Raw genomic sequence first — 26,360 nt, forward strand, 5'->3', positions numbered from 1 at the left:
GGCAAGAAGAGCCATGAATTGTTGACGAAGACTGCCAGGTGGAATGGAAGACTTGGAGTTGCAGGAAAAATCCAAGCAAAGCCGCAAGCGAGGGAAGGACCAAGGAGGGGTAGAAGAAGAGGGCCGGAAGGATGGAGGAAGGGGAAAGGACTCGAGTGACGAGAGAAGGGAACGAACGAATGCGGACCGCGATCGGGAGACCCGACAGACGCCGCCGTCGTGGGGAGGGGAGTGCAGAAGATGGAAAAAGGAGCCTGCAGTTTGGGTGGTCGGGCGAGGCATGGATGTGGGCGATGTATGACGCAAGCACCTATTGTCGGCGGAATCGTTGGGGAGGGATTCCAGCTTCTACAGGAAGGCTAGTCACCGGACTAGTGTGGAAGGCACCTGTCGCCAGTCTGACGCCACAATGGAGAATCGGGTCGAGGATATGCAACGTTGAAGGTGCTGCTGAGTCATACACCTCGCTCCTGTAGTCGAGATGGGACTGGGCTAAGGCCTTATAGAGCTGTAAGAGGGTTGTTTGTGCAGCCCCCCCAAATGGTGTGGCTGAGGCAGCGAAGGATGTTGAGGTGCCGCCAGCACCGCTGTTTAAGTTCGCGAAGATGAGGCGTCCAAGTGAGCTGAGCATCAAACAGCATGCCAAGAAAGCGATGTGTCTCCTCAATACGGAGTTCATTGGCAAGGTAGAACTCTGGGTGGAGGTGGACCGTTTGACGATGACAGAAGTGCATCACTCAGGTCATCGAGGCTGCGAACTGAAAACCATGATTGGATGCCCAAAAATGTGCCTTACGGATAGCTCCCTGCAGCCGCCGTTCAGCGACACTGATGCTTGGGGAACTGTAATAAAGACAAAAGTCATCGACATATAGAGAGGAACAGACCGATGAACCCACTGCAGCCGCAAGACCATTAATCGCCACCAAAAAGAGGGGAACACTGAGAACCGAGCCCTGCACGACACCGTTCTCCTGAATATGAGCAAAGCTAAAATAAGTGCCAACTCTAACCCGAAAGGAGCGATTGGAGACAAAATTCCGTAGAAAAATCGGAAGTAGACCCCGTAAGACCCATTCGTGCAGCTTAGCAAGGATATGATGGCGCCAGGTGGTATCGTATACCTTCCGAAGATCAAAGAAAATAGCAACTACATGTTCTCGCCGAGTAAAAGCTGTACGAATAGTAGACTCTAGCGAGACTACATTGTCGATCGCTGAGCGGCCCTGACGGAAGCCCCCCTGTTGCTAGGCCTGGAGACCTCTAGCTTCGAGGATCCACAAGAGCTGCTGATTCACCACCCGTTCCAGGAGTTTGCACATAACGTTGGTAAAACTGATAGGGCAATAGCTATCAACCACCAGTGTATCTGCACCAGGTTTTAGCACCGGGATGGTAACACTATCCTGCCAACGAGTTGGGAACACGCTCTCCGTCCAGATGCGGTTAAACAGGGCGAGTAATTCACCCTGACAGTGCGCCAAGAGATGGCGAAGAAACTGGTTGTGAATTCGGTCTTGGACATGGAGAGGTATCGGGGCAAGCTGTAAGAGCACTTTGGAACTCCCATTCACTAAAAAGGGCGTTGTATCGTTCCCAATGGTGCGAGCAAAACGACAACTGCGTACGCTCAGCCTGCTCTTTAATGGCACAGAATTCTGCGCTGTAGCCTGCTGTCGCGGAACTACGAGCGAAGTACTCTGCCAGATGTTCGGCGATGGCGATTGGGTCAGTTCAAAATGTTCCCCGAAGAGAAAGGCAAGGGACAGACGCATGAGGGCGAAAGCCAAAAATACGCCGAACCCGCGACCACACCTGAGATGGGGAGGTACGAGAACCTATGGTGGCAACATATCGTTCCCAGCAGTCCTGTTTGCTCCACCGGATTAACTGCCGAGCCCGGTCCGCAACCGTTTAAAGGCAACCAGATTCTCCTGGGAAGGATGACACCGGTGTCGTTGCAGGGCTCGCCGGCGGTCCTGAATAGCTTCTGCAATCTCTGGTGTCCACCAAGGGAGTGACTTACGCCTTAGGGTACTTGAAGAACAGGGGACAGTTGCCTTGGCAGCAGAAACAATGGCCATAGTGCCCTTGTCCACTGCCAATTCAATGTCACCAGGAAGCAGAGCAATGGCCATAGTAGCTGAGGTGTAGGCTGCCAAATCAGCTTCATGAAGAGACCATCATGGCAGCTGGTCAGGGGGTTGGGATTGAAGAAGAGAAACCAGAATAGGAAAGTGGTCACTACCACAGAGGTCGTCGTGGACCCTCTGAGGTATGGAAGAAGACCTGGGCTACTAAGAGAGAGGTCAATGGCCGAGTATGTGCCATGAGTCAAGCTAAAATATGTGGGAGCACCAGTGTTAAGAAGGCAAATGTCCTGCTGTGCCAAGAGAGCCTCAACATTCCTACCCTGGGCCGAGATCTGGGCCCCACCCCATAAAGGCTGGTGGGCATTAAAGTCCCCCAAAAGGAGGAATGGCGGGGGGAGCTGGGCCAACAAGGCAACTAGGTCAGCAAGAGGGACAACCTCATCTGGGGGAAGGTAGAGGGAACAGATGGTAAGCTCCATTCCTGCCTGGATTCTAACAGCCACAGCCTCGAGAGCCGTGTGAAGTGGCACTGGGGCACTAGGAATAGTGGCAAGAAAAAAAAAACAGACACCGCCAGACACCCTGTCGTATTCTACGCGGTTCTTATAGTAACCCCGGTAGCCACAGAGGGAGGGGGTCTGCCAAACAGGAAACCAGGTTTCCTGTAGGGCCAGACAAGAGGCAGGGAAGCGGCAGAAAAGCTGTTTCAACTCAGCAAGGTGGTGGAAAAAACCACGGAAATTTCATTGAAGGATAATGGTATCCGACTGTGATGACATGAAAGAACCTGGGGGGGGGGGGGGATAGGTCACGCCTTAGAAGCGCTCGCCGCCACCGATTGCGAAGTAGCCTGATCAACTTCCATAGGAGCAACATCTAGCTCCTGAGTGGACGCTAGATACTCCACATCATCTTCAGGTGCAGTGGTGAACTCCTTTTCTGTCTCTATGTCCTTCTCATTTCGCCTTTTCTTCTTTTGGTAGGGTCCCATTTGTCCTTCAGTTTATCAGGCTGGGTGGGCTTTTCCGACCCAGTCTCATGGACCGAGGAAGACCTGGAAGCCCTGCGGCACTCAGGTGGTGGCTTTTTCAGCCACTAGCTGACATCTGGAGGGGCAGTAACTGTGGAAGGGAGGGCACCAAGCGATCCCTTACGTGCAAGGGGAGCCGGAGGAGGCAGGCACTTCTCCGGCGCAGAGGTGGGGACTGAAGTCCCCAAAGGAGGAGAGGTTGTTAATCTCGATGTCAGGGGAGCAATGGAAGAGGGTCTTCCCCCAACTACCAAGGGGACAGGAAAAGACAGCTGGGCTGGATGGCCCACAAAAAGCGGCTGAGCTTGGGGGCTCATCGCCAGGGATGGCGACATCAAAGCTGCTGCAGCATACGTCGATAAAATGCACACAGGGTGAAGTTGATCGTATTTGCGTTTAGCCTCTGTGTAAATGAGCCTGTCAAAGGTATTATACTCCATAATCAACCGTTCTTTTTGATAAACTGCACAGTGCGACGAGCAAGGTGAATGTTTCTGTCCGCAGTTGACACAAACAGGGGGCAGCGAACATGGGACACTGGGGTGGGAGGCACGTCCACAATCCTGACAGGTAGGGTTGGCGTCACATCTCGATGACATATGCCCAAACCTCCAGCACTTAAAGCAGCGCATGGAGAGAGGGACGTAAGGCTTAACATCACATCGATATATCATCACCTTGACCTTCTCGGGCAGGGTGTCACCCTCGAAACCCAAGATGAAGGCGCCGGTGGCGACCCTACTATCTTTAGGTCCCCTGAAGACACATCATACAAAGTGGACACTGCGGCGTTCCAGATCTGCACGGAGCTCGCCGTCAGACGGCAACAACAGGTCGCAATGAAAAGTAAGTCCCTGAACCATATTGAGGCTCTTATGAGGCGTAATGGAGACTGCAACATCACCGAGCTTGTCACAAGCAAGCAATGCCTGTGACTGTGCTGGGGATGCTGTCAGTATGAGGACTGCTCCAGACCTCATTTTAGACATGCCCTCAACTTCTCCAAACTTGTCCTCTAAATTTTCCACAAAAAACTGAGGCTTTGTGGTCAGAAATGAGTCCCCATTTGTTCAGCTGCAAACCAGAAATCGAGGAGAATACGTCTCACCAGGGAATTTAGACCGCCGTTCCTCCCCTAGTGTGGACAGGGAAGGGAACGAGTGGGGGGCATACTGTAAAGCATTGAACTTTCCTTTCATAGAGACTTATGCTTGCGCACTATTCGTATTTCTTTTCATGGTGATCCCACGAGCAGCTAGGGAAAGGAATGTCCACCCAGACAGAGCCCCGCTTGCGTGGGTAAGCCTAACACAACAGGGGGGCGTCAGGTTCTCCAGAGGTCGCCCGCTAGCAACTGTTCTACCTTAACAGCCATGCATCTCCTCGGCGCGCAGCACACCTTGAAATTGAGTTTTTTTTTATAGAGGTATATACCATCCTCGCAACCCAGGCAGTTAAGCCAAGATCCCCGGGCTCTGTACCATACAACGTTCCACCATCGCGCCTGACGGTGGTCGTTGAAGCACGCTCAGAGCTTATGGTATTGAGGACTGGTGGCGCTTCCCAGTCCCCAGCTCAGGGCCCCGGGGTCGCCAAGCCCGTACCCAGCAACTAAATGCTGAGCCCCCTGAGGGCTTGGAGGGGGAATTAATGTTCTCAGAGAAGAAATAAAATTTTTGACGTTTGCTGATAGCACTCTTATTCTATTAGAGGCGGAAAAGGACTTAGAATATTTGACCATAATGGACAGTGTCTTGCCGTGTGGGATTAGCCGAGTGGTCTGGGGCGCTACAGTCATGGACTGTGCGGTTGGGCCGATGGAGGTTCGAGTCCTCCCTCGGGCATGGGTGTGTGTGTGTTTGTCCTCAGGATACTTTAGGTTAAGTAGTGTGTAAGCTTAGGAACTGATGGCCTTAGCAGTTAAGTCCCATAAGTTTCACACACATTTGAACATTTTTTTTGTCAGTGTCTTGAAAAGAGGGTATAAGAAAACACCAACAATAGAAAAAAAGGTAAATGAAATCCAAACGAATAACATCAGGCAATGCTTTGGGTATTAGATAAGAAAATGAGGCACTAAAGGCAGTCAATGGCTTTTGCTATTTTGGTAGCAAAATAACTGACGATGACCGAAGTAGAGAGAATACAAAATTCAGACTGACAGTAGCAAGAAAAGGATTTCTAAAAAAGAGAAATTTGTTAAAACACTGAATGTACATTTAAATCTTACGTAGCATTTTCTAATTCTATTTGGAGTGCAGCCTTGTACAGAAGTGAAACGTAAACGATAAACCATTCAAGAATTGAGTAGAAGCTTCTGAAATATGATGCTACAAAAGAACGGTGACGATTACACGACTAGATAGAATAACTAAGGAGAAGGTACTGAAACGAATTGGCGAAAACAGAAAGTTATGCACAATTTGACTAAAAGAAGGGACAAGCTGATAGAACAAATTCTGAGCAATCAAGAAACAGACAATTTTATAAAGAAGGGAAGTGTGTTAGATAAAATTTGTAGAGGGAACCAAGGTTTGAATACAGCAAGCAGGCTCAAATTGATATACACTCCTGGAAATTGAAATAAGAACACCGTGAATTCATTGTCCCAGGAAGGGGAAACTTTATTGACACATTCCTGGGGTCAGATACATCACATGATCACACTGACAGAACCACAGGCACATAGACACAGGCAACAGAGCATGCACAATGTCGGCACTAGTACAGTGTATATCCACCTTTCGCAGCAATGCAGGCTGCTATTCTCCCATGGAGACGATCGTAGAGATGCTGGATGTAGTCCTGTGGAACGGCTTGCCATGCCATTTCCACCTGGCGCCTCAGTTGGACCAGCGTTCGTGCTGGACGTGCAGACCGCGTGAGACGACGCTTCATCCAGTCCCAAACATGCTCAATGGGGGACAGATCCGGAGATCTTGCTGGCCAGGGTGGTTGACTTACACCTTCTAGAGCACGTTGGGTGGCACGGGATACATGCGGACGTGCATTGTCCTGTTGGAACAGCAAGTTCCCTTGCTGGTCTAGGAATGGTAGAACGATGGGTTCGATGACGGTTTGGATGTACCGTGCACTATTCAGTGTCCCCTCGACGATCACCAGTGGTGTACGGCCAGTGTAGGAGATCGCTCCCCACACCATGATGCCGGGTGTTGGCCCTGTGTGCCTCGGTCGTATGCAGTCCTGATTGTGGCGCTCACCTGCACGGCGCCAAACACGCATACGACCATCATTGGCACCAAGGCAGAAGCGACTCTCATCGCTGAAGACGACACGTCTCCATTCGTCCCTCCATTCACGCCTGTCGCGACACCACTGGAGGCGGGCTGCACGATGTTGGGGCGTGAGCGGAAGACGGCCTAACGGTGTGCGGGACCGTAGCCCAGCTTCATGGAGACGGTTGCGAATGGTCCTCGCCGATACCCCAGGAGCAACAGTGTCGCTAATTTGCTGGGAAGTGGCGGTGCGGTCCCCTACGGCACTGCGTAGGATCCTACGGTCTTGGCGTGCATCCGTGCGTCGCTGCGGTCCGGTCCCAGGTCGACGGGCACGTGCACCTTCCGCCGACCACTGGCGACAACATCGATGTACTGTGGAGACCTCACGCCCCACGTGTTGAGCAATTCGGCGGTACGTCCACCCGGCCTCCCGCATGCCCACTATACGCCCTCGCTCAAAGTCCGTCAACTGCACATACGGTTCACGTCCACACTGTCGCGGCATGCTACCAGTGTTAAAGACTGCGATGGAGCTCCGTATGCCACGGCAAACTGGCTGACACTGACGGCGGCGGTGCACAAATGCTGCGCAGCTAGCGCCATTCGACGGCCAACACCGCGGTTCCTGGTGTGTCCGCTGTGCCGTGCGTGTGATCATTGCTTGTACAGCCCTCTCGCGGTGTCCGGAGCAAGTATGGTGGGTCTGACACACCGGTGTCAATGTGTTCTTTTTTCCATTTCTAGGAGTGTAGTTTGCAGCAATGATGCAGAGATGAAGTGACTTTCACGCGGTAGATTAGCATCGAAAGTTGCATCAAACCCGCTGTGTCGGAGGGCTATCCCTGTGCTGCCAGCAACACACATTATTCAGAAGATACGCGGGCAGCCGGCTTTCTTACAGCTGACACTTGAGAGATGCGACGCTACAAATTGCCACCAGACGACGACTGAAATGCCAGCAGAGATCGCTAGCCGCATGGATTGCTTTCCTACGCTGGTCAAATGACAGGAAGCATGGCCGGCTGTACCGTGGCGGTGAGGGTTGTACTTAGGCCGGCTCACGGGTCCTGAGCAGCGATTCTACTCCGAGTGGCCTTCCTGCGTCAGGCGCCGAATGCTTTCGTATTGCTTCAACAAGATACTCACTTCGGAGCCGCTACAATGATGACGCAAAACTTCGTTTTAGTGTTTATGTATGCGGACTTATCGGAATTCTGGACTTAGTCTTCATTTGCGCGACACATTGGACGTTTTCATCATGCAGGAAACTTAAGCTTGGGACTGTCCTGCCTGGACTTGAACATTTGTTTTGTGGTAGTATTTTCTTTGAGTACTAGTCAGTAGTATTTTACGGCAGCGTTTGCTTCTGTTCTAGAGGCTTTCTTCGTCCGGATTATATTTATGTTAGTTCTTTCTTGTCACTGGCTGCGCTGAACTGAGTAAATTCGCGGACTTGTCTTATTTTTGTGTTTGTCTTTATTTTGGCTTTGCCAAACTCTGAATTTTTTTGTAATTTTGAACACTGACTCTAACTGGTCCTTTCCAGACCTTGTTTCTGCACTAAAGTCACTAAAGTCGGAAAAGATTCTCTCTGGTTTCGGGCGGCTAGCTGTAGTGGTAAAGACTGCCAGTCCTGCTGGAGAGATGAATGCAGATCGTCGAGCGGACCGATTGCGGACCTTCAGTACAGAGTCGAATGGAGTATCTGAATCAGAGATCCAGACAAATCTGCGACAGTGTAAGTTGCAAATTTATCGACTTGCGCCAAAGTGTGATGGGGTCAGATGTCCTATACACGCACAAGCGGCTACACGGGTAGCAGAAGGTTTGTGGAATGGACTGGGAGATTTTTTTACGTTAGATGGTCTTGGGAAAGTGCAACAAGGGCTTCAGATTCGAAGGGAGGAGGACGAACATAGGAAGAGGGTGGACGTAGAAACCATCAATACTGTAATTGTAAACTGTCGTAGCTGTGATGAGAAAGAACAAGAGCTCCAAGCGCTAATAGAAAGCGCGGTAACACAAAAGGTTACAGGTACCGAAAGCTTGCTGAAGCTGGAGGTAAGTTCAGCCGAAATTTTTACTGAGGACCTAACAGTGTTAAGAAAGGATAGATTAAATACAGGCGTCATTGATTCTGTTAGAAGTAGTTTATCTTGTATCGAAATTAAAGTAGATAGTCACTTTGAGTTAGTATGGGTAGGAGTTATACTTAACATCCGGAATAAACTAATAATTTGTTTCTTTTACCGCCCTCCGACTCAGATGATACAGTTGCTGAACAGTTCAATGAAAACTTGAGTCTCATTTCGTACAATTATAGTTACTGTCGACTTCAATCTACCTTCGATATGTTGGTAGAAGATATAAAACGGCGTCTGAAATCGTACTAAATGCTTTCTCAGAAAATTATTTTGAACGATTAATCAGGAGCTGACTTGAAGTGTAAACGGTTGGGAAATCACACTTGACCTCTTAGCAACAAACAAACCTGAGCAAATAGGCAGCATCTTGACGGATAGAGGGACGAGGGACCACAACACCGTTGCAAAATGGTTCAAATGGCTCAGAGCACTATGGGACTTAACATCTACGGTCATCAGTCCCCTAGAACTTAGAACTACTTAAACCTAACTAACCTAAGGACATCACACAACACCTAGTCATCACGAGGCAGAGAAAATCCCTGACCCCGCCGGGAAAACACCGTTGCAGCGAGACTGACCACTACAATACCCAAATCCACCAAAAGTAAACGCGAATTATATCTATTTAAAAAAAAGCAGACAAAAATTCGCTTGACGCCCTCCTAAGGGACAACCTCCACTCCTGCCCAACTAACTATATAAGTGTAGACGAGATGTGGTTTAATTTGAAGGAGTGTATGACGCAGTTGAGAATTTTTATACTAAATAAACCAGTAAAAGATGGTGCCGATCCCCCACGGTACACAAAACTGATCAGAAAAATGTAGCAGAAGCATCGAAGAAAGCAAGTCAAATATACGGGGACAAAAAATCTCAACATTGGCGATGTTTTACTGAAGCTCTAAACTTATCCGGACTTTAATGCGAATTGTTTTTAACATTATGAAACTGTATCTCGAAATCCGACAGAGAATCCAAATATATTCTCCTTTTGTGTAAAATACATCAGCGGCAAGACACAATCTATACCTTCACCCTGCGATTCCAGTATTGAAGTAACCGATGACTGCGCCGCGAAATCTAAGTTATTAAACACAGTTTTCTGAAATTCCTTCACCAAAGAACATGGAGTAAAAGTTGCAGAATTCGAATCGAGAACACTTGTCAAAAAGAATAAGTTAGAAATGTATATCCTCGGTGTACCATAGCTAAACACCTTAAAGCCTTCAATAAAGGCAAGTCGTCCAGTTCAGGCAGAATACCAATAAGGTTCCTCTTATAGTATGCTGTTACAATAGCCCCACAATTAGAAATCATATACAACCGCCTGCCTGATGAAAGATCCGTACCAAGACTGAGTAGTTGCAGATGTCACACTAGTGCTCAAGAAAGCCAATAGGAATAATACGATGAGTTACAGACCCATATCATTGACGTCGATTTACAGTAGAATTCTGGAACATATACAGCGTTCGAAAATTATGAATTGTCTCGAACATAACGATCCATTGCCACGCAGCACGAACCCAGAAAATATAGTTCTTGTGAAACACAACTATCTCTTTAATTACTGAATGCTATTGACAGAGGGTCTCAAATTGAGTCTGTATGTTGATGGTGTTGAGACAGCAACCAGCCACAAATTTATTTTAAGTTCCTTTATTCAAAAGGTACCATTACCGGTTTCGCATCATTACAATTCATCGTCAGAAGGCTTTCATGCTTTCATTAGAACATACATTATTATTAGCACACCACACAGATGGTTGCGTCATAGATTTGCACTGGGATGTGACATGCGTGAAATGTCTGTCTGGAGTATTTGTTTTCATAGTTTTCGTCCAACAAATGATACTGAAAACAAATACTCCAGACTGACATTTCATGCAAGTCACATCCCAGTGCAAATCTGTAACGTAATGACCTGTGTGGCGTGCTTGTACTTAGGTATTATTTATATTTTAGGAAAACTCATCAATAAAAAAACGCACCAAATGTTCTAATGAAAGCATGAAAGCCGTCTGACGATAAATTGTAATGATTCGAAACCGGAAATGGTACCTTTTGAATAAAGGAACTTAAAATAAATTTGTGGCTGGTTGCTGTCCAACACCATCAACATTTGTTTTCAAATAACAGCCATGGTCTCCAATCATGTCATGATACAACAAAATTGCATTGATTCTATATGTCTATACGACACTGCCCGTCACAAGAGACTTATAATCAAATTGCGTGCCTGTGTAGTATCACTTCAGTTGTCCGACTGATTTCGTGATATTTTGTCAGGAAGATTACAATACGTAGTAATTGACGGAAAATCACCGACTATAACAGAAGTGATATACGGCGTCCCCCCCAAGGAAGTCTATTCATAATCTATATATATGGTTTAGGAGACATTCTGAGCAGCCTTCTCAGATTGTTGCAGATGTTCCTGTCTTTTATAGTATTCCAAAGCCTTCAGAAAATCAAAATCAATTACAAAATTACTTAGACACGATATCAGTATGGTGCGAAAAGTGGCATTTATCTCTGAATAAGGAAAAGTGTGAGGTAATCACACGAATGATGGGCATCTCATTTTGTATTATCGCGAAATAGGGGAGAGAATGTTACGGATATGATAAGCCAATTTGGATGGCAATCATTAAAACAAAAGCGTTTTTCGCCGTGGCGTGATCTTTTCATGAAATTTCAATCACCATCTTTCTCCTCTGAATGTGACAATATTTTATCGCCGCCAACCTACATAGGGAGAAATAATCGCCGTATAAATTAAGAGTAATAAGAGCTCGTATGTAAAGATTAAGTGTTCATTTTTACAATGCTGTGTTAGAGAGTGGAATGGTAGAGAAATTTTGAAATTTTGTGGCAGCGAAGACGCTGAATTCTTTGCTTCAATTTTCTGAGGACAGCACAATACACTTCACAGTTGATAGTTGCACGATGAGGGAGGACATCAGACGGAACAACCCCTTCAGAGTCCCAGAAGCAGGTCACCATGACTTTAAGATGGGTGAGGGTGCGGATTTACTTCTTTTCGAAGGAGAGGAGGTGTGGCACCACTTCATGGGTTGCCATTGTGTTTCCGATTCGAAGTGATGAACACCCGCTTTAAAAAAATTGCCACAATCAGCTTCGTAACGCGCAAGCGTTTCTGCATAGACGGTCCTTTGTTGCTCTTGTGAGGTAACGGGGGAGTTGTGGCGCCCTGAAAATACACTCCTGGAAATGGAAAAAAGAACACATTGACACCGGTGTGTCAGACCCACCATACTTGCTCCGGACACCGCGAGAGGGCTGTACAAGCAATGATCACACGCACGGCACAGCGGACACACCAGGAACCGCGGTGTTGGCCGTCGAATGGCGCTAGCTGCGCAGCATTTGTGCACCGCCGCCGTCAGTGTCAGCCAGTTTGCCGTGGCATACGGAGCTCCATCGCAGTCTTTAACACTGGTAGCATGCCGCGACAGCGTGGACGTGAACCGTATGTGCAGTTGACGGACTTTGACCGAGGGCGTATAGTGGGCATGCGGGAGGCCGGGTGGACGTACCGCCGAATTGCTCAACACGTGGGGCGTGAGGTCTCCACAGTACATCGATGTTGTCGCCAGTGGTCGGCGGAAGGTGCACGTGCCCGTCGACCTGGGACCGGACCGCAGCGACGCACGGATGCACGCCAAGACCGTAGGATCCTACGCAGTGCCGTAGGGGACCGCACCGCCACTTCCCAGCAAATTAGCGACACTGTTGCTCCTGGGGTATCGGCGAGGACCATTCGCAACCGTCTCCATGAAGCTGGGCTACGGTCCCGCACACCGTTAGGCCGTCTTCCGCTCACGCCCCAACATCGTGCAGCCCGCCTCCAGTGGTGTCGCGACAGGCGTGAATGGAGGGACGAATGGAGACGTGTCGTCTTCAGCGATGAGAGTCGCTTCTGCCTTGGTGCCAATGATGGTCGTATGCGTGTTTGGCGCCGTGCAGGTGAGCGCCACAATCTGGACTGCATACGACCGAGGCACACAGGGCCAACACCCGGCATCATGGTGTGGGGAGCGATCTCCTACACTGGCCGTACACCACTGGTGATCGTCGAGGGGACACTGAATAGTGCACGGTACATCCAAACCGTCATCGAACCCATCGTTCTACCATTCCTAGACCGGCAAGGGAACTTGCTGTTCCAACAGGACAATGCACGTCCGCATGTATCCCGTGCCACCCAACGTGCTCTAGAAGGTGTAAGTCAACTACCCTGGCCAGCAAGATCTCCGGATCTGTCCCCCATTGAGCATGTTTGGGACTGGATGAAGCGTCGTCTCACGCGGTCTGCACGTCCAGCACGAACGCTGGTCCAACTGAGGCGCCAGGTGGAAATGGCATGGCAAGCCGTTCCACAGGACTACATCCAGCATCGTCTCCATGGGAGAATAGCAGCCTGCATTGCTGCGAAAGGTGGATATACACTGTACTAGTGCCGACATTGTGCATGCTCTGTTGCCTGTGTCTATGTGCCTGTGGTTCTGTCAGTGTGATCATGTGATGTATCTGACCCCAGGAATGTGTCAATAAAGTTTCCCCTTCCTGGGACAATGAATTCACGGTGTTCTTATTTCAATTTCCAGGAGTGTATTATAAGTTCGGAGTTGGCGTGGCTACACGGGCCGCTCGGCAAGCCTGAGCTCGTCAGCGACCGCGTGGTGCCGAAGGTTAGCCGGGACAAGAGGGGCAGCCCCAGTGCATGGTCCAGGCCGACCGCGTGGCTGGGAATTCCATGTTGACGCTGTGCCGAGGACTGTGCTTTGTGTCTATAAAGGAGATTTGTATGCCGGGAGTGCCAAAGATGGCGGACTTTGTGAAACCATAATGGCATACATTTCACAGTTCATGTAGAAACTAATAATAGCCAGAGGAATCATTATACCTAAAAAAGAAACATGTACATTGCCATTATTTGCACAACGATTCTGACGGTGTAATCAGATTTTCAATATCTTTATTTAATTTAAAGTTTAGTATCTGACTGTAAATTATACAAGTAACACCCAGCAACGAATTTCCAAAATCTAAACGGTTCGTCCGATTTTGTCGATCGATGTGTCTTTAGAAAGCTATTAGTGTAAACCTAAATTGGTATAAATTACAGGCGTGTAACTTGAATAGTACATGAGTTATTGGAGGTCAAAGTGGCCGATTACCATCGATCGCGTCAGGCCATAAGTACTCCACAGTTACACGTAAAAACGGTAGCAGCATGCTTGTAAAAATATTTATTCGTCTATGTCTTTGTTTATATCCGATATATACTATTCACGAAGAAATTGGTCAAATGATTACTGTGTTTTAGAAAGCACAGAGACGTTAGGCTACTGGTCTACTTTGTTTCTATTCCTTTGATATATGTTTATTTGATTTGTTTATGTATTTAATAATGAGTGTTAGGGCGTGTTTACGGTCCAGCCGTAGGAATATTTATTTAATTTCAAGTTATTTAAATGTAAATCCAGTATTTCGTTTGTGTTTCAATATGTTTGTGAGTGTGCGTTGGCTTGGAGACATGGCGGGAGCGCTCTAGCCAATCACAGCGCTCGTTACTACGGTAGGCGACGACCGAAGTCAATGGAAGGACTGTATGGAAGTGGGGGAGGAGCTTCGTTTCCACAGAGGACACGAGGAGTACTGAACAGGTCGGCGCGACAGACGGTCTCACAGACAGGACACGGAGAGTGCCGGACGGGGAGGCGCGATGGATGGTCGCCGGAAATACTTGGAGAGTGGAGCAGCTTGCACGTGGTCGCGGGAGTTAGAAATATTTCGTAGTGCCGACTTGTGCACTTGTGAGATTTCCGTAGCTTCTGCAGTGAAGACGTAGTATGCGCTTGGAAGTGAATATCTCGCGAGTTATGTTGTTGTTCATAACTATTTACGTGAAGTTTCCCTGTTATTCAACTTATATTTTATTTAATTGCTGAAGCATCGACACCAGTAAGTGTTGTGCAGTAATAAACGGCATTCTTAAAGGTACTTCTGCTATTGTACTCATCATTTAAAGTCGTTAAAAATAGTACCTGCATATTTTATTTAGTTGCATTCTTTCATTTATAACTTTCTATGTTACATTCAAAATTAGCAACTGCCGAGTGATAGGAACCTTTGACCATTCGATTCATGTTTACATTCATATTGTATACTGTAGACTCAGCTGTATTTGGCTTGTAATGCGTCAACTACGTATCCCAGCCCCTAGACAACGAAAATAGCCAAAACCTTTAATATTTCAACTCTGAGTCTGAGGGTACGTAGTTGAGGGCCACATTTTTTAATTTTGAAAGCCCGCACTCTTTATCATCATCTTCCGTAAGGCGGCGAGGAACGCAGTGGTCACACACCTTTGAGTACCTCAACTGGTGGACGAATGTGACAGCACTACCAACAGACACGTCCAGCTGAGCAGCGAGTTGTTTGATTGCGATCCGTTGAGCACCTCGAATGACAGTGTCCGCACGTTGCAACATTGCAATAGTCATAGCTGTCAGGATAAACTTGCATGCTGGAGATCGGGGAAGTTTGCGAGACCTTGTTGCGATGGTGACAGACACCTCACCTAACGACTCACCGTGCTTTTGTTGACTGCCAAGTCTCCATACATATTCTGGAAACGCCTATGAATATCTAATATGTTCTGGTTTTCCTTCAAAAGAAATTCAGTGACAGCTCTCTGCTTGGAACACACATCTGTTACAGATGCCATTTTGAAGGCTATGTAAAGGGCTCAGTCTCAGTCTTAATGTAATACACGAACGTTACGAAGTACGTTTGCAATGGGTAGACTACATGATGATGATGATGCTCATACATTCGCTACGCAAGCTCCAACTTCCATCACATTGTGCCACACTTTAATGCCAATATTTAAAAAAATGATAATTTGATAACAGACAACTTACGTAATTAGTATTACAGTTAACAGTGATAATAGTAATGATCTTTTAAGCATTATTTAATTTTGTGAACATGTCGGAATCCTTTCAGATGGGTAATTAACTCCAAAGCTGGAATCACTCTCTTTCTGACAAGATATTTTGTTTTCTCACATATGCACGGAAGTGGTATGTGTAGCACAACAAAATATTAGATATTGCAGGATATTTTTGTGAAACGTATTATGAAATTGTAGGCTGACAATGGAAAGGAAAGCATTTCTGAGGAAGATAAATTTGTTAACATCAAGTATAGATTCAGGTGTCAGGAAGTCTTTTCTGAAAGTATTTGTGTGGGGTGTAGCCTTGTATGGAAGTGAAACATGAACGATAAACAGTTTAGGCAAGAAAAGTATAGAAGCTTTAGAAATGTGGTGCTACAGAAGAATGCTGAAAATTAGATGGGTAGATCACGTAACTAATGAGGAGTTACTGAACAGAATTGGGGAGAAGAGGAATTTGTGGCACAGCTTGACTAGAAGAAGGGGTCGATTGGTTGGACATGTTCTGAGGCATCAAGGGATCTCCAATTTAGTATTGGAGAGCAGCGTGGAGGGTAAAAATCGTAGAGGGAGACCATGAGATGAATTACTAAGAAGATTCAGAAGGATGTAGGTTGCAGTAGTTACTTGGAGATGAAGAAGCTTACACAAGATAGAGTAACATGGCTAACTGCATCAAACCAGTCTCTGGACTGAAGGCCACAACAACAAAATTACGAAATAATTGTATTAGTAAAAGTGTCTCGCTGATGAATTTAGGAGGCTTGAATCGAAGGCAGACACTTACCAGCTCGTAGTCTTCGAGCCCGTGGCGCTGCTTGTTGCGTAGTGTGCGTTTGGCCAGGTAGATGGCGTACTCCACGTTGTCCGGCATGCGGTGTTGCCAGGGCCAGTAGTAGGGGGTCTGCAACAGACAACACGTGGCTAGCCGCACACCAACAGCAAGGTAAGTAATCATTTCAAATGGTTCAAATGGCTCTGAGCACTATGGGACTTAACATCTATGGTCATCAGTCCCCTAGAACTTGGAACTACTTAAACCTAACTAACCTAAGGACATCACACAACACCCAGTCATCACGTAGTCAGAGAAAATCCCTGACCCCGCCGGGAATCGAACCCGGGAACCCGGGTGCGGGAAGCGAGAACGCTACCGCACGACCACGAGCTGCGGACCTAAGTAATGATTTCATAAAACTTCAATTATACTCACAACATCGGGATCACTGCACAACAAAATAGTGTAAGCTCTTTACTGTGAATGTGGCGTTTAATCACTAAAAAGCGGAACAAGTTAAAATGTGGACTGACGTAGCATCACAGAAGGCATGCAGTATAGCTAAGTTTAAAAATCGCTCTTAACTGAGCATATGCAAGTGTAATTATTTTTATGTTTGAAACAGTTAATTTAATTATTTATGATTTAAGAGTCGCAAGAAAATAAGTGAGCTTACAGCAGCGGTCGTGTTATTCTTATTATTTTGAGATGATTATACATATATTACAGCTAATTTAATATTGTGAATATTTTTAGTCTTAATGTGCTATTTAAGATGTGTACTGTTGCGAACGTCCTTTAGACGAATCGGTATGTAAAGCATTCAAGAGCGTGCCAGTTGTGTATAGAAGTTGGTATGAGATCGTAATTTAGTTCCTTAGCGTTGTACTAACAGCTTTTTTCTTTCTTTTTAAACATGTAGTTTGATAACGACTTTCCAAGATACTGATGAAATTAGTGTGACCAAAAGCTGGAAAATAAAAATAAAAATGTTTATTTTCAACACACTCATTGTGTCGCATTTATGTAGGTGCAAGGTGAAAATTACTGAACTATATGAAAGTAATCGTTATAACTTCTGAACAGTTTGCGTTAGAACGTCCAAATTGCACGGGTGGTCGCGTGGCACGATGGGAATTAGTATGCGCATGAGCATGGTTTGTTTTAGCGACGAGTCCCACTTTCATTTGGGTGGGTTCATCAATAAGCAAAATTGGCGAATTTGAGGGACTGAAAATCCGCATTTCGCGATCGAGAATTCTCTTCACACTCAGTGGCTAACTGTGCGGTGTACAATGTCCAGTCACGGAATAATTGGTGCGATATTCCTTGATGGCACTGTGACTACCGAACGGTACGTGAAAGTTTTGTAAGATGATTTTATCCTCATTATCCAGAGTGACCCGGATTTGGACAAGATGCGGTTCATGCAAGACGAACTCGACCCCTTCGAAGCAGGAGAGAGTTTGTTGCCCTGGAGGAGCATTTTGGGGACCGCGTTCTCGCTGTGGGGTACCCAGGGGCGACTGGCATGGGCCTCTATTGGCCGCCATATTCTCCGGTTCTGAGCACATGCGACTCCATTTTGTATGACTATATTAAGGACAAGATGTACAGCAATAACACCAAAACCATTGCTGAGTTGAAAACAGCCATTCAGGATGTCATTGACAACATCGATGTTCCGACACTTCAGCGTGTCATGCAGAATTTCGCTATTCGCCTGCGCCATATCATCGCCAATGATGGCAGGCATATTGAACATCTCATAACTTAAATCCGAATATCTGTAGTGACGCATATATCTGTGAAAAGACATTGGCCCACTGTCCAACAGTCCAGGTGGCATGCTGAAGTCTCCACTTTAGACGTTCCCTTCTGTAAAGACACGCCAGAGGTAAACAGACAGCAGGTCTCCAACAATAAATGCAATTCTACTGAAGCCTTCCGTACACCGTTTGCCTCGGTACAACACGTCCAGGGGATGCTGCGAGGTCAGATGCGAGTTGCAATGCAGTATTACGGCAGTCCCGTCGTGTCCTTACAGCCAAATAATGGTCCTCTGTTTCTGATGTCACACATGGTCGGCCCTGCCCTCGTCTCCGGGATAAAGTTTCGGTCTCTACCAAATGTGGCCTCATCCGAGAAACAACAGAAAGAAAAATTAAGCCATCGGGCCACTTCACTTCAGCTTCCGACTCTCCTGCTTTCGTTCTTCCTATGGCCCTCCACAGCAGGGAGTCTATAGGCCATACCGCACTGTCTGTACACAGCGACTGCGGATGTCCAACTACCCGGCAAACACTACAGCGTTTGATAAGTGCCCTGACGTCATCGTTGGCGTGGTTGTCCGTTCATCGCAATACCATCTTCTGTGCAGAACACGATCGTAACGACATCTGTTGACAGTTTGTATGATTATATCGTGAATTAGACACAGGACGAGGAAATAGCAGTTTGTTGCTTTACTTTTGGACACCAGCGTATTTCGAAACCCTTGCGATTGGGCTTGTCCCATCGGAATGACGTATATGACCAAGGTCTTGTCCTGAGGCAACAGAATGTATCCGAACATAGATCTTAGTCTGTTCTCTTTCAGAACAATACGTCAGCTCATCAACAGACCAATAATTTTGCGTAATGTAGATACTTTTTATCCTTTTCTGAATATTTAACGTAGGTAATAGTGTATAGGTCCCGAAAAAAAGTCATTACTTTCCCAACATACAGAAGATTTTGGCCTTCTTGGAACATTTACACATTTAACAACTGTCCTGTAATGCAGTTTTGGCTGTGAGGTGCCAAGGTGGGCCCATTTTTCACCTTCAATTACACCAGGATGTCAAAAGACTTTCGGATTAACCTAAATTACGTGCTGTCTTAATTTCACCTAGAGAACTTTTAAAATATCTTACAAAAAGCTCATTGTGTTCGGTCTGTTGCAATCCTTTGTTTAGTAAAGTATATTCTAGTGTTGACATCTGAATATCAGTTACGTTCACAATCCGATCATAAAAGTTATGTCCTTATCCTGGAACGAGTATTTTATGTGAAGATTTACTGCCTTTGTGCAATAGTTATTTAAGGCAAATCTGATCACAATGTATTGATTATGAACTGCCGGCCGGTGTGGCCGTGCGGTTAAAGGCGCTTCAGTCTGGAACCGCGTGACCGCTACGGTCGCAGGTTCGAATCCTGCCTCGGGCATGGATGTGTGTGATGTCCTTAGGTTAGTTAGGTTTAATTAGTTCTAAGTTCTAGGCGACTGATGACCTCAGAAGTTAAGTCGCATAGTGCTCAGAGCCATTTGAACCATTTTTGATTATGAACTGTACGTTATGTACATTAAAACAGCAGAATTGCTAAAGGTGTGGGCAGGGATTATGTTTATCTCTCGAACACCTCTTCATGAAATTATACGGGTGAATCAGCAAGATTTAACTGTTGTCAGGTACCGTGAGGAGATCTTGGGATTTCATGTACGGTTTCGCGAGGTGCTGTGGGCCCATACTTCATATTGATGGACGATTATGCTCGACATCATAGAGCCCGGTTGTTTGATTTTTTTTGTTTGTTTGTTAAAGGAAGATATTGCACGCATGGCGTGGCCTGCTCGCTCTCCCGACTTGAGTCCCACAGAGCATGTCTGGAATGCGCTAGGGAGACGGGTTACATTACCTCAGCATCCACCAACCACTCTGCAAGACTTGTGAGCAGCTCTGCAGGAAGAATGGGCGTTGTTGCCTCAGCATGAGATTGATGACATCATTCACAACATGTCCTGCCACTCTCAGGCCTCTGTTGGTGTCAGAGGTGGTCACATCCCATACTGAGTTGTCAGAATGTGCATGCAAATCCGTTAAGTTGGAAAACAATTTTTCATAAATGGCTCTGAGCACTTTGGGATAAGTCCCATCTGTGGTCATCAGTCCCCTAGAACTTAGAACTACTTAAACCTAACTAACGTAAGGACATCACACACATCCAAGCCCGAGGCAGGATTCGAACCTGCGACCGTAGCAGTCGCGCGGTTCCGGACTGAGCGCCTAGAACCGCTCGTCCACCGCGGCCGGCGGAGAAGAACATTTTTGTCTGACATTATGTATGTAGCAGCTGATTACGTGTTGTATCCTTTACATTGTTTCTATTTTACCATCACCTGTTTATACTGTTGTGCGGCAAAATAAACGCAACTTTGCACAATTTTCGTGTGTTCATTTAATTTTGGACACCAGTGTAGTTTCCCACTGCAACATTCGATGAAACAATGGGTTAAAATAAGGTACATTCAAGGAATTATGCTCATGGCATCGCCGAAATCATCATCCATATTACTGACATACTCACTCTTGTACCATACTGGTGCGCAAAATCCAGCCACAAATTGTACAAGAGACAAGGCCACTGTACGGAGACTCATCTTGATATCCCCCAAAAAGTTCCATCCAGTTTCCGGACAAATTTGTTCCCAGTGTTTAGCTTGTCTGCAAATTACGCGAAGTGAGTCGTGAATGACAGCGAACGATCAAGATATTTAAGGTGAGGGTTGTTCTAAACCGCTTTGTTACATAAGGTGACTTTTAGCGGCTGATTTGCCAAGCCGTTGTTGAGGTGGAAAGCTGTCACTTCGGTTTTTGTCTGTTAGGCCAAGAGAAGTCTAATAGTATCAAACATAGGCCTTAATTTGAGGAACAAATTTCTGAGAATGTACGTTTGGAGCACGATATTGTATGGTAGTGAAACTTGGACTTTGGGAAAAGCGGAACAGAAGAGAATTGAAGCATTTGGGATGTGCTGCTACAGACGAATAATGAAAATTAGATCGACTGATAAGGTAAGGAATGAGGAGGTTCTGCGCAGAACCGGAAAGGAAAGGAACATGTAGAAAACACTGACAAGGAGAAGGGATAGGATGATAGGACATTAGGGGATAACTTCCACGGTACTAGAGGGTGCAGTAGAGGGCAAAAAAAAAAAAAAAAAAAAAAAAAAAAAAAAAAAAAAACTGTAGAGGAAGATAGGGATTGGAATACTTTCAGAAAATATACATAGGTTGCATGTGCTACTCTGAGATGAATAGGTTGGCATGGGAGAGGAATTCGTGGCAGGACGCATCAAACCACTAGAAGACTGATGATTCAAAAAAACAAAAACTATCTGCTACGCGCTGCTTTGGAATTCAGTAGCAGTATCTTCTGCATAGTGAATTTCCTGGGTACATTTTCTGGCATGTACCGTATGTACAGATTGAAAAACAGTGCGACGGTGACAGATCCTGCTAAAAGTCTACACAAACGGCAACCGATACAGGTAGCCTTTATGTGGATTAATAATTGATTTAGTTGTATTCGATTATTGTAAGCTTATTCTTTTTCATATATTGTGGTTCAATGCGTAAAATTTTATTATAATGCAGTAGGGAAATACGAGTAAGTGACAAGCTTTGGAATTGCCGACACGAAGAGGATGAAAGCAAGTTGTGTGGACGTGCTCTAGATGTTAATGGACGTCCCCAGCATCAAAGCTAGCCGCTAGCTGCATCACAGACGTTCACAACCTAAACTGTTGCTGATTTAAAAGTGTTAATAACGCTCTTCCATTGTCTTTTCGTTGTTATTGCCCTAGTTAAGAATTGGTTTTCAGAGTAGTTTTTGATCGGGAGTCGATTCAATAGGTTAGTGTATCATGCAAGGTCATTCAAATTGTTAAGAGAAACTAAGCTTATTGTGGTAAAAGGAGCACAATCCGCTCTACCTGTTGATCAGTTCCTATTAAAACTACTTTCCTGGCCAGATTCCAGCTTGTAGTGAGACAAGAAGGTTCCTCAATACCTTTCTTGGTCAGCGTTAATGATAAGCGGATCTTAACAGGTAAGTGTTGCTGTTAAATATTTTCTTGTTTGTGGATTGTAAGGTGTTTGTTTATCCGGTGTATAAAACGATGTTGTTTTCCCTACGTTACATGAGCGACGATGCGGCAGTCTGCATCCATACAGTGAGCCGTAAGAGTTTCTGGTCAACTTCACAATCCGCTCGACGGCGGCTTGCGCATCGACTCCCGACTGCGACCATTTTTGGGAAAAAAGGAGAATTATGGAGAGTCATTCTATATCATACCGTGAGTCAAGACTGTTGTGATACAATATAATGAATACCATTAGTCGTCATTACTTACGTTACGTGATTCACGCTGTACGAGGAGAGTGACATAAAATTATCACGAAATGTGAAAAGTTTCTATGAAATGTTTTGATTTGCTGTAAAAAAAGTAATGTTTCCTGAAATATTTGAATCTACTATGAGGTAAAAAGATTTTACCCAACTGCGAAAAATTTATGGAAAAGTAAAGTCAATTCGTTCGCGATACAGTTAGCAACGAGCAGCATTTTTAAGATTTGTCGCAGTTCATTTATAGTGGAGTTACCTCTTATTACTACAGTGTATGAAAATAGATTGCAGTGGAATATTTATTTGATTGACATTTCAATTTGGAAGCGACATCGTAAATGGTAATTGGAGAGATTATGTATGATAATTTTGCCATTTTTTTGTAAACACGAACGAGAAACGTAAGACCCAAAGAGAGCGTAACCTTGCCTCCCCCCCCCCCCCCCCCCCCAGCCTCCAGTTCAGTTAGGAAGAGAACCTCTGGCGAGCTTAGCGAACGAAAATGTTTGTGAAAATGGGATATTAATTAGCTTAACTCAAATGGACTTTGACAACATGTAGAGCGAACGAAGATTAAAGCGGAGAAACGTATGTATCGTGATGTGCTACAATAACATGAGATACATCTACTGTAATTACGAACGGGTATTGATTTTGCTAAACTCGCTGTCAAAGGTAAATACAGGTTTGCAGGTAGCCACAGCAACGAGAGATACACAGGTGAAAATACGACAGAATTTAACATCACCATACTAAGTTGGCACGTTTATATCTGCCTACACAGAAAATGGAAAAACACCGAATATGTATAATTTAGATAAAAATTTCTTCGGAGCTAGTGGGTTGGTTGGTTGATTCGGGGGCAGGGGACCAAATAGCGAGGTCATCGGTCCCATCGGATTAAGGAAGAATGGGGAAGGAAGTCGGCTGTGCCATTTCGTAGGAACCATCCCGGCATTAGCCTGAAGAAATTCAGTGAAATCACGGAAAACCTAAATCAGGATGACCTGACGCGTGTTTGAACCGTCGTCCTCCGGAATGCGAGTCCAGTGTGCTAACCACTGCGCCAGCTCGCTCGGTAGCAGCTAGTGTATGGCAGACTTGGGTCGGTTTGTTCTGCTATCGAAAGAGCACTGCAGTGCGTCGCACGCAACTGCTGTTCGACTTATTCAGCACGAGCCACTACAGAAAATGTCGTACCGCTACGTTTCGCAAAAACCGTAATTGATTGTTATTTTCGAAGTATGAGAAAATGCAGGTAAACGAACAATTGATGGAGCAAAATCAGAGTGGTCAGTAGTTGATCTTTGAATCAACAATGACCCGAGCGAACTGTGTAGATGTTTGAGTGGGAATAGCGTTTGATCGGTAGTATTTCCGATCATCATCCGGTTTGTGGCTGCTGACCACTGGCAGAATATTATCAAGTGAAACATATTACTGTTTCTTTTTTCATGTTTGATATGTTACAGATAGTTTGAATTAAGTGCTCAGAAAGACTCAATCGCAAAGTGAGAGTGAAACAGAGGCTACTAAACTGTTCATTGGATATAGAGTTGTTGTGTGACTTCATTAATACTAAATGCAGCCTAGAAACAGTCAAGTTACCTATTTCTCTAGTGATATTGAAGAACTATAGAAGAACTAGAGAGAGCGTTAATTCAAACTTAAAGAAAGCGCTGCTTCGATTACCCAAAAACAGCAGTAATACATTTCTTGTGATGAGTATTCTTATACAGACAACACCTGAAGTGGATGAGACTTGTTAGTGAAATTTTTAATAGATACTGCGAACAGAGTGGAGCTCGAAGGCCGTGAATGTACACTTAAAAATGTGATCTCGCAATTCAGAATTAAAATATAACTTTCACCTCGATCTTCTAATCAGACGTAATAATACGCAGAAAAGAAGGGGCTATGAGACGTTCCTAATAGCTATAAAGGTCAGAGACACAAAAAGGGTGAATTATCATGTAAATGTCAGAGTAATTACACTCATAATTAATTCTGAAATTACGAAAAATAATATAAAACACGCAGACAGTCATAAATTGATGAACAACATTCGGTAAACCGAAAGCAAACAGAGTTAATTAAATTTCTTTTGGATTTATAAATGAATCTTGTTAGCAAACAACCATAACTGGTGCGAGTTCTCTCTGACTGGAGAGGAATAACTTCGGTGAGTTTTTTCCATAGTTTGGTAATAAAGAAAGGATTTATTCCGTAAATGTATGCTTTTCATAGTTCTCGGTCTTTACTACTTGAGAAGAAGATTTAGTTACTACTGAACTATGGTAATGTAAAAAGAAAATCTTTTCGTTGGCGAAATTCGTTAGTGATACACACTGGGCTGGCAGACGTTATTGGATAGCGATATGCACATATACGGATGGCGATCGTATTGCATACACAAGGTAGAAAAGGTCAGTGTATTGGCAGAGATGTCATTTGTACTTAGATGATTCATGTGCAAAGGTTTCAGACATGATTATGGCAGCACGACGGAAATTAAAAGACTTTGAACTCGGAATGGTTGTTGGAGATAGACGCATGCGATATTCCCCTTCTAAAATAGTTAGGGAATTAAATATTCCGGAATCTACAGTGTCAAGAGTGTACTGGGAATACCTGATTTCAGGCATTAACTCTCATCACGGACAGCGCAGTGAACTACGATCTTCGTTTAACGACCGAGGTCAGCAGCGTTTGCGAAGAATTGTCAGTGCTGAAAGAAAAGCAACACTATGTGAAATGACAACTGAAATCAATGTGGGACGTACGACGAACGTCTCCGTTAAGACAGTCTGGCGAAATCTGGAGTCAATGGGCTATAGCAGCAGACGACTAACGCGAGTGCCTTTTCTAACAGCACGACAACGCCTGCAGCGCCTCTCATGGGCTCGTGACCATATCTGTGGGACCCTAGACGACTGGAAAACTGTGGCCTGGTCAGATGAGTCCCGATTTCAGTTGGTATCAGCTGATGGTAGCTCTCGAGTGTGGTACAGACCCCGCGGAGGCAAGGGCACTGGTTGTGAACAAGGCACTGTGCAAACTAGTGGTGGTTCCATAACGGTGTAGGCTGTTTACATCGCGTGGACTAAGTCCTGGTAATTTTCGGCTACTTAGAGACCATTTGCAGCCATTCATGAACTTCATGTTCCGAAACAACGATGGATGTTTTGTGGATGACATTGCGCCATGTCACTGGGCATCAGTTGTTCGCGACTGGTTTGAAGGACATTCTGGACAGTTCGAGCGAATGCTTTGACCACCCAGATCGCCCGACACGGATCCCATTGAACATTTATGAAACATAATCGAGCGGTCAGTTCGTGCACAAAATCCTGCACTTTCACAAGTATGGGTGGCTACAGATTCAGCACGGCTCAGCGTTTCAGCAGGGGACTTCAATCGACTTGTTGAGTGCATGCCACGTCGATTTGGTGCACTGCGCTGGGTAATAGGAGAAGCGACGCAATATTCTGAGGCATCCCATGACTTTTTTCAGCTTGGTGTATAAGCCAGACGTTAATATTAGCTTCCCGTACTTACGATCGATAAGATTTTGACCGTGTGCAGCATCTGAACTTCTATCGCAAAGGAATCTTTTTTCTTTAAAGAGTTCTTTTCTGTGTAAAATTATATAAATGGATATAAATAAGAATGATACCAACATTTAATTATAGTGATTAGCATAATTTAAACAGTGTTATGGTCTGATCGCTCAGGTTTTCTCGGCGTGACTGCTTAATAGCCGAGTTGTTGTTACCATATTCTGCACAGCATTCTGAAGAGCAACCCAGCCGTCTTTTTCAGGTACTGCGAGTTTTACTATTATCTGTACTCGCTGACTGGACTTCAGTTGCACCCTTTGATTATCTTTTGTTTTACGGAGCACCCTCCGTGAAACGA

General features: G+C 45.4%; 1 protein-coding gene across 1 annotated transcript in view; it reads right to left on the minus strand.

Moving 5' to 3' along the window:
- LOC126221264 (regulator of G-protein signaling 11) overlaps positions 1-26,360 on the minus strand; it is a 289,957-nt gene that overhangs the window by 176,234 nt on the left and 87,363 nt on the right. Inside the window, exon 4 of the mRNA XM_049942176.1 lies at positions 16,285-16,401. Within this exon, the coding sequence (XP_049798133.1) occupies positions 16,285-16,401 (117 nt within the window). The remainder of the gene's footprint in view (positions 1-16,284; positions 16,402-26,360) is intronic.

The sequence above is a fragment of the Schistocerca nitens genome, chromosome 1 (genome assembly GCF_023898315.1).
Source record: "Schistocerca nitens isolate TAMUIC-IGC-003100 chromosome 1, iqSchNite1.1, whole genome shotgun sequence".
Lineage (NCBI taxonomy): Eukaryota > Metazoa > Arthropoda > Insecta > Orthoptera > Acrididae > Schistocerca > Schistocerca nitens.